General features: G+C 67.2%; 2 protein-coding genes across 2 annotated transcripts in view; one reads left to right on the forward strand and one right to left on the reverse strand.

The window, feature by feature from the left end:
• Positions 1–225, forward strand: part of Leng1 (leukocyte receptor cluster (LRC) member 1) — a gene marked incomplete in the record, with an annotated part of 3,056 nt that extends 2,831 nt beyond the window's left edge. Inside the window, 1 exon segment of the mRNA XM_013510091.1 lies at positions 1–225. Coding sequence (XP_013365545.1) covers positions 1–146 — 146 coding nt within the window.
• Positions 183–11,542, reverse strand: part of Cnot3 (CCR4-NOT transcription complex, subunit 3) — a 12,480-nt gene continuing 1,120 nt past the window's right edge. The window contains exons 2-18 of the mRNA XM_013510090.1: positions 9,313–9,400; positions 9,145–9,212; positions 8,862–8,936; positions 8,639–8,728; positions 8,266–8,394; positions 8,082–8,177; positions 6,827–7,046; positions 6,607–6,740; positions 6,182–6,238; positions 5,314–5,671; positions 5,116–5,239; positions 3,918–4,116; positions 2,740–2,839; positions 2,437–2,635; positions 2,035–2,167; positions 1,387–1,512; positions 183–532 (exon numbers count right to left, since the gene is read on the reverse strand). Coding sequence (XP_013365544.1) covers positions 434–532; positions 1,387–1,512; positions 2,035–2,167; positions 2,437–2,635; positions 2,740–2,839; positions 3,918–4,116; positions 5,116–5,239; positions 5,314–5,671; positions 6,182–6,238; positions 6,607–6,740; positions 6,827–7,046; positions 8,082–8,177; positions 8,266–8,394; positions 8,639–8,728; positions 8,862–8,936; positions 9,145–9,212; positions 9,313–9,337 — 2,232 coding nt within the window. The 5' untranslated portion in view covers positions 9,338–9,400 and the 3' untranslated portion in view covers positions 183–433. The remainder of the gene's footprint in view (positions 533–1,386; positions 1,513–2,034; positions 2,168–2,436; positions 2,636–2,739; positions 2,840–3,917; positions 4,117–5,115; positions 5,240–5,313; positions 5,672–6,181; positions 6,239–6,606; positions 6,741–6,826; positions 7,047–8,081; positions 8,178–8,265; positions 8,395–8,638; positions 8,729–8,861; positions 8,937–9,144; positions 9,213–9,312; positions 9,401–11,542) is intronic.

Below are 11,542 nucleotides of genomic sequence, written 5' to 3' on the forward strand. Positions count from 1 at the left end.
TGCTGGCCCGCGTGCAAGGCTGCGCGGCCCGCGAAGGCGAGGCGGAGGAGGAAGAGACGGACGAGCGGCGCCGCCGGTACAACTCCCAGTTCAACCCCCAGCTGGCCCGGCGCCCCCGCCGGCAGGACGGCGCCGCTGCGCACTGACTCCGAGGGGCACAGGAGAGGCTGTGCTGCCAGCCGTCATATAAAACTATTTATTCATAAATATTTTCCAAAATGAAAATAGGTTTACCAAAAAATGTCCCTCACTGGGGAGGGGAGGAGGGGGCAGGCCTCGCCCCTGGGCCCCAGGGTGGGGCTGAGAGGACCTCCCGGCCCCCTCCCAGCTTCCTGGGGAGGGGGTGCCCGTGGCCTGGGCCTCCCCGTCGTGGGGCAGGGCCCTCACCTGGGCGGGGCGTCAGCATGCGGGGAGGGTCGGGTGGGGCCCGGTGTCACTGGAGGTCCCGGTCCTCCAGGTAGCGGTACTCGAAGGTGAAGCCTTCCTTCTTGCGCTGGCCCCACTTCTCGTAGTCGAAGTAGATGTAGGTGCCCTGGCCAGGGAGAAGGCGGTCAGCGAGGGGTGCAGAGGGGCTGGACGCCAGGCCCACGACAGCGGGGCATGCTCAGGGCTGCCAAGGTGCCAGCCTCCTGGGCAGCCGTGGTGTGCCCCACCTCGGAGGGCAGCACGGGGGAGGTGGGGAGGAGCCCCGAGTGTGCCAGCTGGGGCCTCCCCCGTCACCCTCCAGGGAGCACAGGGCGCGCTGCAGTGCGCAGGCCATGGTGCCTGCGCTGCCCGGGGTCTGCATGGCGAGCGTGCTGCACGCGGCCGAGGACCTGGGGAGGCCTGGGCTCACAGCCAGTGTGCAGCGCTTCCCAGGAAGCGGCCTGAGGCCCTGACGAGCACGTGGGCGTGAGGGGGCAGCAACGGGGACACCCGTGGGCAAGCTACTGTGGGACAGGCCCACGGAAGTGGCAGGAGGAAAGCCGTTCAGCCTGCGACGCCACCGGAGCAGGCAGCGTCAGCACTCACGCGGGGTAACCCCCGACCTGCACAGCAACTGCCCCTGGGCCCTGGCCAGAGCCGGGCGCAACCCCGCGCGTGGGGGTGAGACCAGAGGGCAGGGGAGGGGCGGGGGCTGATGGAAGAAGAAAGCACGCCCTGCCTCCTGGCGGAGCAGCCCCTGCCTGTAGGACCCGGGAAAGGGAGGTGCCCAGTGACGGCGGGCACACTGGCTGCCGGGGGGCTGCGCTGGGCAGGGACATGTGGCTCAGCGCGAGAGGCCTGGAGCTGGACGGGTGGACAAGGTGGAGGCCAGCCTGGTCCCCGGCGGGACGGAGCTGCTGCAGGGCGGGGAGGCAGCGGGGGCTGCCCGGGCGCGGGCACAGCAGCCAGTGGCCGCCTCACCTGCTCGAACTCGTCGGTGATGGTCTTGGGCTCCTCGTGCCTCTGGAACCACATCATGTACTTGGTGTGGAACCGCCACGACTGCTTCTTCAGGGCCTTGGCCGCCAAGTACTGTGCCTTAGTGCCCTGCGGACCAAGAGCAGAGGGGGTCAGGGGACCCCACGCCGGAGGGGGCCAGGGGCAGGGCGGGGTTCAAGGGGGCTGCGGGCAGCCTGCATGGGCCAGCACAGGGCACTGCACACACCCGCATCGGGCAGAAGGAAAATGACACAGGAGGTGGGCACTGCTGCGGAAGAGCTGTGCGGGCAGAGCGACTCCCGCACTGAGAGCCGGAGCCGGAGCTGGGAGCGGGCGGCTGGGTGCTCCCTCAGGCTGGGGCACCCATCACTGGGCTCGGGGAGGTCAGGGCTCCCTCCAGGGGTCGGCCCTGCCGAGGGAAGCGGTGACACCAAGCCAAGTCGGGGCCACCACGGGCCAGCCTCTCCCTCAGCCTGGGCAGCTCTAACGTGGGGGGTCTGGGGACCAGGACGGGGGCGGGGTCTGGGTGGAGAAGGGGTGCGGTCCCGACGGCCGCAGCGGGGCACCCACCTCGCCCCTCCAGCCCGAGGGGGACGGCGGCAGTGGCGGCGGAGCGGGGCCCCGCTGTACCTCCAGATAGTAGAAGATGAAGAAGAGCGTCTCGGTGGACAGGCGCTGGTAGAACTCCACAGTGTCCGAGTGCGGGGGCGGCATCTGGTGGTGGTAGGGGGGCGTCGGGCAGGGGTTCCGGGGCAGGTACTGCCTGTGGGACGGCAGGGGTCAGCTCCAGCCGTCTGCGGCCCCTCCGGCCGCGGAGCACTGAGCGGGCCCTCGCCAGGCCCTCAGCGAGGCCGCCCCTGGGCACTCAGGCATTCAACTCGGGGCTCAGCTACACCCCAGGCCTCGCTGTACTCCCAGACAGGGTCTCGCTGAGGGGCTCGACAGGTCTGCCTCGATCCCGTCCACCTCCGAGCAGCTGGGACTGCAGGTGTGCACCGCGCGCCCCAGCCTCCCTCTCTCCACAGCCCTCACCGGATGCGCTCGGAGTCGGAGGGGTGCGGCATGTGGTGCCAGGCGGCCTCCTCCATGGCCTGCTGGTAGAGCTGCTCCTTGGTGAGGGGCACCGGTCCCAGCGGGCACACACCCAGAGACAGCGGGATGTTCACCTCAGACAGCTGCAGGGGCGGCTGGGCCGAGGCGGGGGGAGCCGAGGTGCTGCTCAGGATGATGTCTGCGAGGCGGGCAGCCAGCGAGGCCGTGTGAGGCCGTGCGAGGCCGTGTGAGGCGGGAGCCCACGCTGCTCCCTGGCCCGGCCCTCCGCCCCGCGGACCTCACCTCGCTCCGTCAGGTGCAGCGTTGGCACGGGGTCCTCGATGCCCGAACTGATGGCCGCGCGCTCGGCCATGGACTTCAGGGAGCTCAGGGGCTCGGGGGCCTGGGGAGGAAGGGGCGTGGCTGAGGGCAGGGCAGAAGCACCGGCTGGCAGGCTCTGCTCACAGCACAGAGAAGCTGCATACATAGTTGTGGGGGAGCAATGATAACAAACCCCAGTGTGGACTGCCCACTGCGGGTCCCCAACACATGTCCACAATGCGCCGAGGCACCGAGGAGAGGAAACCCGAAGCACAGGGCATGGCACCCGCTCCCTGGATGGACCCTGCTGAGGCACCCCGGCACCTGAGGCCTCTCTGCAAGCTGGGACGCCATCTCTGCCACTCCGAGCCTGCAGCCCCACGCTGCTTGCTTAGTCACACAAATCAGAGTGGTGTCCACTCCTGCGGCCAAGACCCGCCCTCGACCCCTGCGTGGCCCTCCTGGGACCGAGGCCGAGTCCTGCATCCACAGCCCAGGATGAAGCCACTCCACCCCCGCCAGGCCCCGCCGCCCGCAGGCAGAGATGTGCCTCTGTCCCTGCACTCGGGGCTCCGCCATGCCCTCCACAACCCCCATCCCTGGGGAAGCGGTGGGCTCCCGTCAGGGTCAAAACACTGCCTCCCCAGTGTGCACTGCGCCCACAGGGCCTCTGCATCCGACTCCCCTCTAGCCAGACTGGCCCAGGAGCTTCCTGAGGACAGCTCTAGCGAAGAACCTCAACGGCAGGCACAATCACGCCAGAACTCCACGCTGGACAGCCCAGACCCGCACACGGCGGGGACACCCCACCCCTGCTGGAGAACCACCCTGGCACCCGGCCCTCTAGGAGCCCCTGAGCCACTGCAGAAGTGTCTGGCCTGGCGGTCACCCTAGGCCCCCAGACCACCCCCAGGCAGGAAGCAGGCCACGTTCAGCCACACAGAGCAGGGCCCCGAGCAGCTCCAGTGCTGCTTCCCTGGCTGAACAGTGTGGGCAGGGTTAGCTGGGACATGGGCAGTCTGGAGCAGAGCAGGGACTGGAGGACAGCGACCGGCCTGGGGGAGGCAGGGCTCCACCTGGAAGAACCACTGACAGGGAAGGGCAGTGGCTCCAGCATGCTGCAGGGGAGCCGGGGCAGAGCCGGGAAGGGCGGCGCTCACCTTGATCTCCGGGGCGCTGCTGAACTGCGGGGGCCCATTGAGCAGGGCCCCAGCCGCCTTGCCCTCGCTGAAGCTGGGCGTCGGAGAGCTGGGGGGGTTCACAGGCAGCGGCACCAGGAGGCTGGGGCCCCCAGAATTGTTCCCTGAGCCGGGGGCCACACCCCCAGCCCCCGTCGGGGCAGCTGCACTGGAGTCCTTCCTGGGGAGGAGACAGGGAAGGCTCAGAGGTCTTGAAGGCAAACGGCAGAGGCCGCAGAAACAGCTCCAAGCAAAACGGCAGCGGACAGCAGGACGCAGGAGAAGCCATCCTGCTGGATGTGGGGGTGACAACACAGCCCCCAGGTGCCCCAGCAGGCCACAGACCGACTAGCACAGGACAAGGGGGTTTCAGTCATGGACGAGGGAGCACATGCGGTGGCACACACCTGCCATCCCAGCACAAAGGAGGCTGAGGCAGGGGGATTGCTGTGAGTTTGAAGCCACCCTGGGCTACATACTGAGTTTAAGATCAGCCTCAACTACACAGTAAGGCCGTCTCAAACCACAACAAAACTAAAAGAACAAAATACAGTGGTCACTGAGGAATGGGAGCCACTGTTCCCATCACAAAACAAGCAGCCCTGGGCATAAGGGCTGGGAGTGAGCCACACCCGGCATCAGTTTACTGTCAGCCACTCAATGAACAGCTGGCAGAGCTTCTGCCCCAGGGCTGAGGTAGCTAGGGAGCTCCCCATCGGAAGCAGAACATGGTCCCCCCGATGGGCATCAGGGACCAGAGACGGGGGGGGGTGGCGGCCAAGAGTCCCCATCGGAGGACGTGTTGAGGACAGTGGCGAACCTGTGGCATGCACGCCACAGCGGGCTGGCATGGAGCATGAGGGAAGGGTTAGCTAGGAAATGGGCGGTCTGGAGCAGAGCAGGGACTGCTCCTTGGGGCTGGAAGCTCTGAGAGGCTCACCGTCACTGCTTTAGGACACCTAAAGGGCGAGACAGGCCAGGACGGTGGCACACGCCTGTAGGCCCAGCCCTCAATACCCCGAAGGAGGAGGACCAGGAGTTCAAGGCTAGTGTGGGCCACCCAGGGAAACGTGCCACAGCCAAGGCTAGAGGCCAGTGCACACCTGTCCTAGGGGGAGAGAATGGGGACGGACAACAGCGGGGGCAGAAGCTGGAGCCCCTGGGCCCCACCAGGACTCACGCGGAGCTGGGAGGCGGGTTGTGTGCGCCTGAGGCGGGGCCCAGGGCCTGGCTGCTGGTGCTGCTGCCCCCGCTGCCGCTCAGGGCCACCTCTGCAGGGCTGTCTGCCACAACGGAGCTGTAGCCTGGAGAGCGAAGGCTGAGCGTCAGGGGCTGCCGGCTGCCCGAGGCCCGGCCCCCCACTGCCGGCCCCACTTACTGGAGGCGCCGTTCTGCTTGCTAGCCCCACCGCCGCTGCCTCCAGCACTTCCGCCACTCCCGCCGCTGGGCTGGGCGCTGGGGGGCCGGGGCTGGGCACTACCAGGCCCGCTGGCAGCAGGCGGGGCCACGGCCTGTGCATAGGGGGCAGGGGTGCCCGAAGTATGACTGGGAGCTGGGCTGGCCTTGGGGCCCAGGGCACTTGGCGGTGCTGTGGGGGCAGAGGCCCCATTGTTGCCAGGGGTGGCGCTCAAGGTGGAGGTGGCGGGCAGGGGCCCCGAGGGGTAAGTGGGCGGCACAGCTGGGGACTGGGGGTGCTGGCTGCTGTGGACAGGCTTGGAGCCGTTTTTGGCTGGAGACTGCAGGGAGGAGGGAACAGAAGTCATGCCTGGGTGGGCTGGCCAGCCCCCGGACCACCCGGCGCAGGCTTCCCACGTCCCCCCAGCCTCTTCTTGGACACACTACTGCTCTCGGTAGCTCCCCAGCCCACCTGCATGCGCCCCACATGCCGACTGTCGGCTCCTACGCAGCCTCAGTGAGTGACCCGCCGGAGCAGCCCCATGCCCACGGCAGAGGGGACACAGCCAGAGTGGGGCGGTGCTTCCCAACGTTACTCAGAGGGCCACCATAAATCACAGCGCACCAGCCGAGAGTTGGCCCCCTCAGCGGCTGCGCCCGAGGACCCGACTCCGACCAGCCCACGGGAGCTCACTTCTCCAGGGCCAATCCCCGCGGGCCACCCTGCCCCGTGCCCGCCGCAGCACCGTGGCTCTTTCTGGTGCACGTTCGCCCTGCTGTGCCGGGAGGCAGCGCCAAGGGCAGCAGAAGCACCGAACACACAGCAACGGCCGCAAGGCCCGCAGACCCACCTGGCTGACCTCGCTGTCTGTGGAGCGCCCCCGCTTCTTGTCGTCTTCAGAGTTCTCCTGCAGCAGCGGGGGTGCAGTCAGAAACCCTGTGGCCTCCAGACCCACACGGACACCAACCTGACACCCATCCCCAGACCTTCCCGGACTTGCGCCCCCCGCTGTCCAAACAGCCGGCTTCACTTCCCCGGGAACCCTCCTGCAGTCCCAGCACCCCCGGCGCTGTAAGGCCCAGGAGCCTTCTCTCTAGAAGCCGTGCTCCAGCTCTGTAGGAGTCCCCTGCACCGGCTGCGGCCACCCTACACCCTGGGCCCAGGTGTGGCACCAGGTCCCCACTGGCTCCTCCGCAGGTCCCCAAGCAGCTCAGGAGGACTCGGCCGCTCTGAGCCAGACCCTGCTGCGGCTGCTGTGCTCCAAGGCGTCCTCACCGTGGTGCAGTTGGCCGGGCTGGGTGGGATGGGCGAGCTGGACGTGGTGGAGGTGGGCGTGCTGCTGGACTGATTGAAGATCTCGTCCTCCATGTGGCTGTGGCTCGGCGGGGAGGTGGCGACCAGCGCCTGCGCTGTGGGGTCAGGGAGGGGCGTGCTTAGCGGGTGCCACGGCCCCTCCTGGCCACCCCTGCGGAGCGAAGCGCAGCCCGGGCCTCACGAATGTCCTCGAGGTCCAGGTCATCGTAGAGAAACTCGTTCTCCTCGAAGTCGGGGTCCTGGGACGAGTCGACATAGTACTCGACGTCATCCTTGATCTTGCGGATGGCGTCCACGAGGATGGAGTCGTTGTCCAGCATGCGCAGGATGGTCTCCAGCATGCGCACGTGGTAGCGGTGCTTCTCGATGTGCCGCTTCAGGCCCTCGATCCGGTCCTGCTTCTGCTGGCGAGCCCAGGGCCAGGCTCAGGGGCTGCGGAGCGCCTGCCCGGCCCCTCCTACCCCACAGAACCCGTCCTCAGTCCCCAGTCCAGGCCCCCAGCACGGGCAGTGTGGAGTCCACCCCCAAGGGGACCAAGCCGATGCTCCTGCCATCTCAGGGGTGCTGTCACGCCCTCCCCAAGTCCTGTAGCTCCACAGACCCCTGAAACCTGTGGAAGAGCCGGAGCTCTTTACACAGACCCACTCAGCCTGCACCTTACCGGACGCAGGCCCCCTACCTGCCCTGCCCTCCTCCTGGGGTGCAGACCCTGTCCGCCACCTGCCGCTATGACAGTAAGGACAGCAGCCCCCACTAGGGGAGCAGGCTGTTTCTAAGCCATGACCCACAATAACCACTGTCACCGCTGGCCCTCACCGACCCGTTCCCCACGGAGCCCAGGCTCACACGCCCGGCCGCTGCCCGCCCCAAAGCCCAGCTCCCTTCACCATCTGACAGCTTTGCCTGCTCGCAACTCTCCTCCCTCCGCGCCCTGGTTCCAAAGCTCTCAGGGCCGAGACCTCCTTCAGCACAAGTTTCACGTCCTGACGTGCCCCAATCCTAGCCTTGCTCCCCAGGAACCCCCCCAAGCAGAGTGCGTTGCTGTGAACTCACACCCCGCAGCCCTAGAGGTGTGGGGGCACAGCCCGGCCTCCAGCCGGCTCCAGACCGCTGTGCTCCCTCCGGCCAGCCCACTCGGCGCCCCACTCGCCCTCGCCTGGGATCCTGGTGCGCTCTAGGCGCAGTGCTGCCCCTGCCCTGGCTGTCACCCCACCTCACAACCTGCGGCCCCACCGAAACCGCCCGTTTTTAACCACTCTGCCCTCTTCTGACAGCCCTGCTGCCCAGGCAGACAGGCAGGCGCCCTGGAATGCCGCCGCCTCTGCCCTGCCCGGCTCAGTGCTGGGCACAGCCTACCTCTCCAGGCCCAGGCGGCACCCCCCGCCCCCCACCGCCAGCCCGGCCCCTGCTGCAGGCGGGGGACTTCCCCCACTCACATCCTTGTCGCCCTTCTTCTTGCGCGTCTGCACCGACAGGGACTCCACCTCGCTCTCAAACTGGTCCACCTGCATGTTCAGGGTGTCGATGGTGTTCTGGGGAGGGAGTGAGGGACCGCCATCAGCCGGTTTCCGGGCACAGCCGGCCGGGGCCCACCTCAGCTGCCCTCCTGGCCCCACTCACCGTGAGCCACTGGCCAACCTCTTCCTTCTCCTTCTGGGCAGGGTCCACCTTCTGGGCCAGGCCCAGGCCCTCCTTGCTGTAAGCTTTGGTCTTGGTCTCTCGCTCCACAACCTTGAACCGTTCCATTTGCTGTGGAGAGTGCAGTTGGCAGGGGGCTCTTGAAGGTGGGAGAGGAGCTGACTAAGGGTCAGCGACACTTGAACCTCAAGCTCGGGGACGCCCTGCCCTGTGCCCGCCCCGGGGCCATTGTGCCTGCCCTTCTTCAGGGGCAGAGCCCTGGCTCCTCTAGGCTCAGGTGGTCCGCTGCCCCCTTGGGACTCGGGGACCTATGTGGCCACTCCCCAGTGCCCCAGACCCAGCTCTGGGCTCCTACCGTCTCGATGAGCTTGCGGTTGTCGATAAGCTGCCGCTTGTCCTTGATCTCGTTGGAGGCTACCCATGTCTTGATCTGGTCCCTCAGCCGCTGCAGAAGCGAAAACTTCAGACCCTGGGCCCCAGGAACTGGGCCCCCGACTCCTCTCCGCCCTGGGACCCAGCAGTCCACACTCCCGGGCCTCCACCCACAGGACACAGGAGCCCAGCCCCAGTCCCCTCACTTGTAGCTTCTTAATCTCCTTCTTCAGGTCGGCCTCATACTTCTCCTTCTGATTCGCATTGGCTGCGTTGTGGAGCTGAGAGGCAGAGAGTTTAGCAGTCAGTCTGGAGTGGCTGCTGGACCCTGCTCCAGTGGTGCAAGTCCAGCCTTTCTCTTCCGCAGGATGGGACTCCGGGACCCCTTCTCCCAAGCCCCTGGCACCAGGACAGGCAGCCCGTCCCCAGGTCAACCCCTCAGACCCCTTCCTGCATTCTCCCAGACACCTACGCTGCCGGCCTCCGTACCTTCTGCCAAATGTCTTCAAACTGCTCCACGCCTTCGGACACCTTCTTCAGGCAGCGATCAATCTCACCTGGCCAGGGAAGAAGCAGGCTCTCAGGGTCCCGTTGGCCGGCCGGCCCGAGAGATGGCGGGAGGAGAGCCGCTGAACGCGCCATGGCCGCCTCCCGTACCTTGGAGTTTGCGCTTGTCCGCCATCTTCCCTGGCCTACAGATGCGCTCTCTTCATACTCTCCCCGGCTCGGCCGCTGCTGGAGGCTGCTGGAGAGATCAGCGAGGAATTACCTCCTCCTCTGCAGCTGGCCAGACCAGGGGCAGGTGGGGGCGGTGGGGTAGGGGCAGGGGAGGAAGCGCCTACTCTACGATGACAGAGACCTGGCTGGTTCTGCCTCCTCCACCCCAACCCGTCCGGCCCACAGGACCGGGAGCGCGCTGCACTTCCAGGGGAAGAGCGGACGCTTCATGCGGGCCTCTGCCCCAGGAAGGGGAAAGCCTGCCCCCAGATGACACTCCAAGGAATTTTCAGAGTGGGACGAGTCACGGCCACTCTTCAGACAGATGGCACCGGTGCTGCGGTGCGTGCGCGGAGCCGGGAAAGGCGGGAGGGTGACAGGCGGTGCCCGGAACCATGCGGGGCTGAGCTCGCGCCTGCGGGGACCCAGGGAGGGGCGTGCACCTCCAAGTCCAGTCCACAGCAGAACCCTGACCCAAAAAGAGGCCACACCCCTACCTCCCAGGGCCCGGGGCCAAGGAGGCTGGGGACAGGCAGGAAGCGGTCCCTCCCGGACGCGGGGACAAGAGGCTGAGAAGGTACCTTAGCTACGAGCTGCACAAGAAGAATCCTGTATCAAATGTACAGGAAGTTTACACTTCGGAGAAACCTACACTACCAGGCCAGGTTCCCAAAACGAAGCTGCACGCAACCTAGAGAGGACTGAGGCACACGGTGGCCGCACCACAGGGCCCGGCGCTGCGGTCAGAGAACTGGGGAAGCAGCGCGGTGGTGCTCAGGGCCCAAGCTGCACCCCACCCCCTCGCTCTACGCTGAAGAGCAGGCGCTGAGACCCGGGGCGCTCCCGTGGACTGGCCCCCCACAAGGCAGAGACCACCCCATGCGCAGAACTCAGACCCGTTAAGTCAGATCCGCGGGCAGAGGAACCAAGGTGGCCCTGGTCGGGGAGGAAGAACCTGCAGGGCTGTTCTGTCCAACGGAGCACGGCACGGGCCCGTGGGAACTGGGCCACAGGTTGCTGTCTGCCACGAGTGCAATGCTAACACCGGGCTTTTCCCTTCTCACTTGAACCTGTCACTGCCACACGTGGCCAGCAGCTATCACACGTAACACTACACGTAGCACTACACGGGGCAGGAGGTGACAGGGCCCTGGAGTACGAGGAGGCAGGTAGGCAGGTGCCGCCTAAGGCTCGGGGTGAGCCCTCCTCAGTGCGGAGCACTCAGGACCAGGAGCAGGGGGCAGCTGCAACGGCACCCACGGGCATCTCGGGGGGACAGAGCAAGCAGTTAAGGACCCCGGACACAGCTCCACACAGCACTCCAGCGGGCTGGCGTAGGCTGGGCACCTCTGATCCGGGAGCACCGGCGCCTGGACACCAGCACGAGGTGCGCAGGGACCTCCACAACACAGGAAACCTCTTTCTGCATCGGCCCGAGCTTCACCTCCCTCTCTTACCCAAGAACCCAAAAGGGTCCTAGACAGGCGCTCCAGCCCAGGAGGCGGCCCCAGTCCACACCCCTGAACTCAGGGGGTGATGCCCTCAGCAAGCACCACCCTGCAGGGACTGGGATGCCAGCACCGAGGCAGCAACACACAGAGGCCATCACACTGGCGGCAAGGACCCGTGACGGAGGCAGACGCAAGGTGACAAGAACAGCAAAGGGCCGCGGAGGCGATGCTTCAGACGCCAAGGGGGCCACGGCCGGCACTGGCAGCAGACCCCCGGAACCCCCAGGTCCACAGAGAAGACGAGCGCCCCTGGAACCTGGAGCTTCGGCCACGGTGGAGGCAGCAGCCCTCGGCCGACACACTCCAGGTGGAGGGGGTGCGGCGCCTCGGCCCCCAGCGGAGGTACAGAAAGGAGGCTGGCGCTGCAGCCTCGAGAGCGATGCCAGCACGGAAGAGCTCGTCTGGCCGGGACGCGGCCCTGCTCCGCTGGGGAGGTGACCAGGGCAGGGGGGCACCATCACCCAGAAGAAGGAGGCTGCACAGCCAGCGGGGGACCAGCAGATGGGGAGCCCCGGGTCCGCGAGGCTCACCACGAGGACCCTCGTCCAAGGCGAAGCCGCGACGCGGCGCAAGCCGGGCCCCGCCAGCAGGGCAGGGGCAGGGCGGCACACCCGCGCCAAGGGAGCCGGCGACGGCCAAGAGCCCACGGCCTGCACGCC

This window comes from Chinchilla lanigera, unplaced genomic scaffold (genome assembly GCF_000276665.1).
Source record: "Chinchilla lanigera isolate Chin_1 unplaced genomic scaffold, ChiLan1.0 scaffold00203, whole genome shotgun sequence".
Taxonomy (NCBI): Eukaryota; Metazoa; Chordata; class Mammalia; order Rodentia; family Chinchillidae; genus Chinchilla; species Chinchilla lanigera.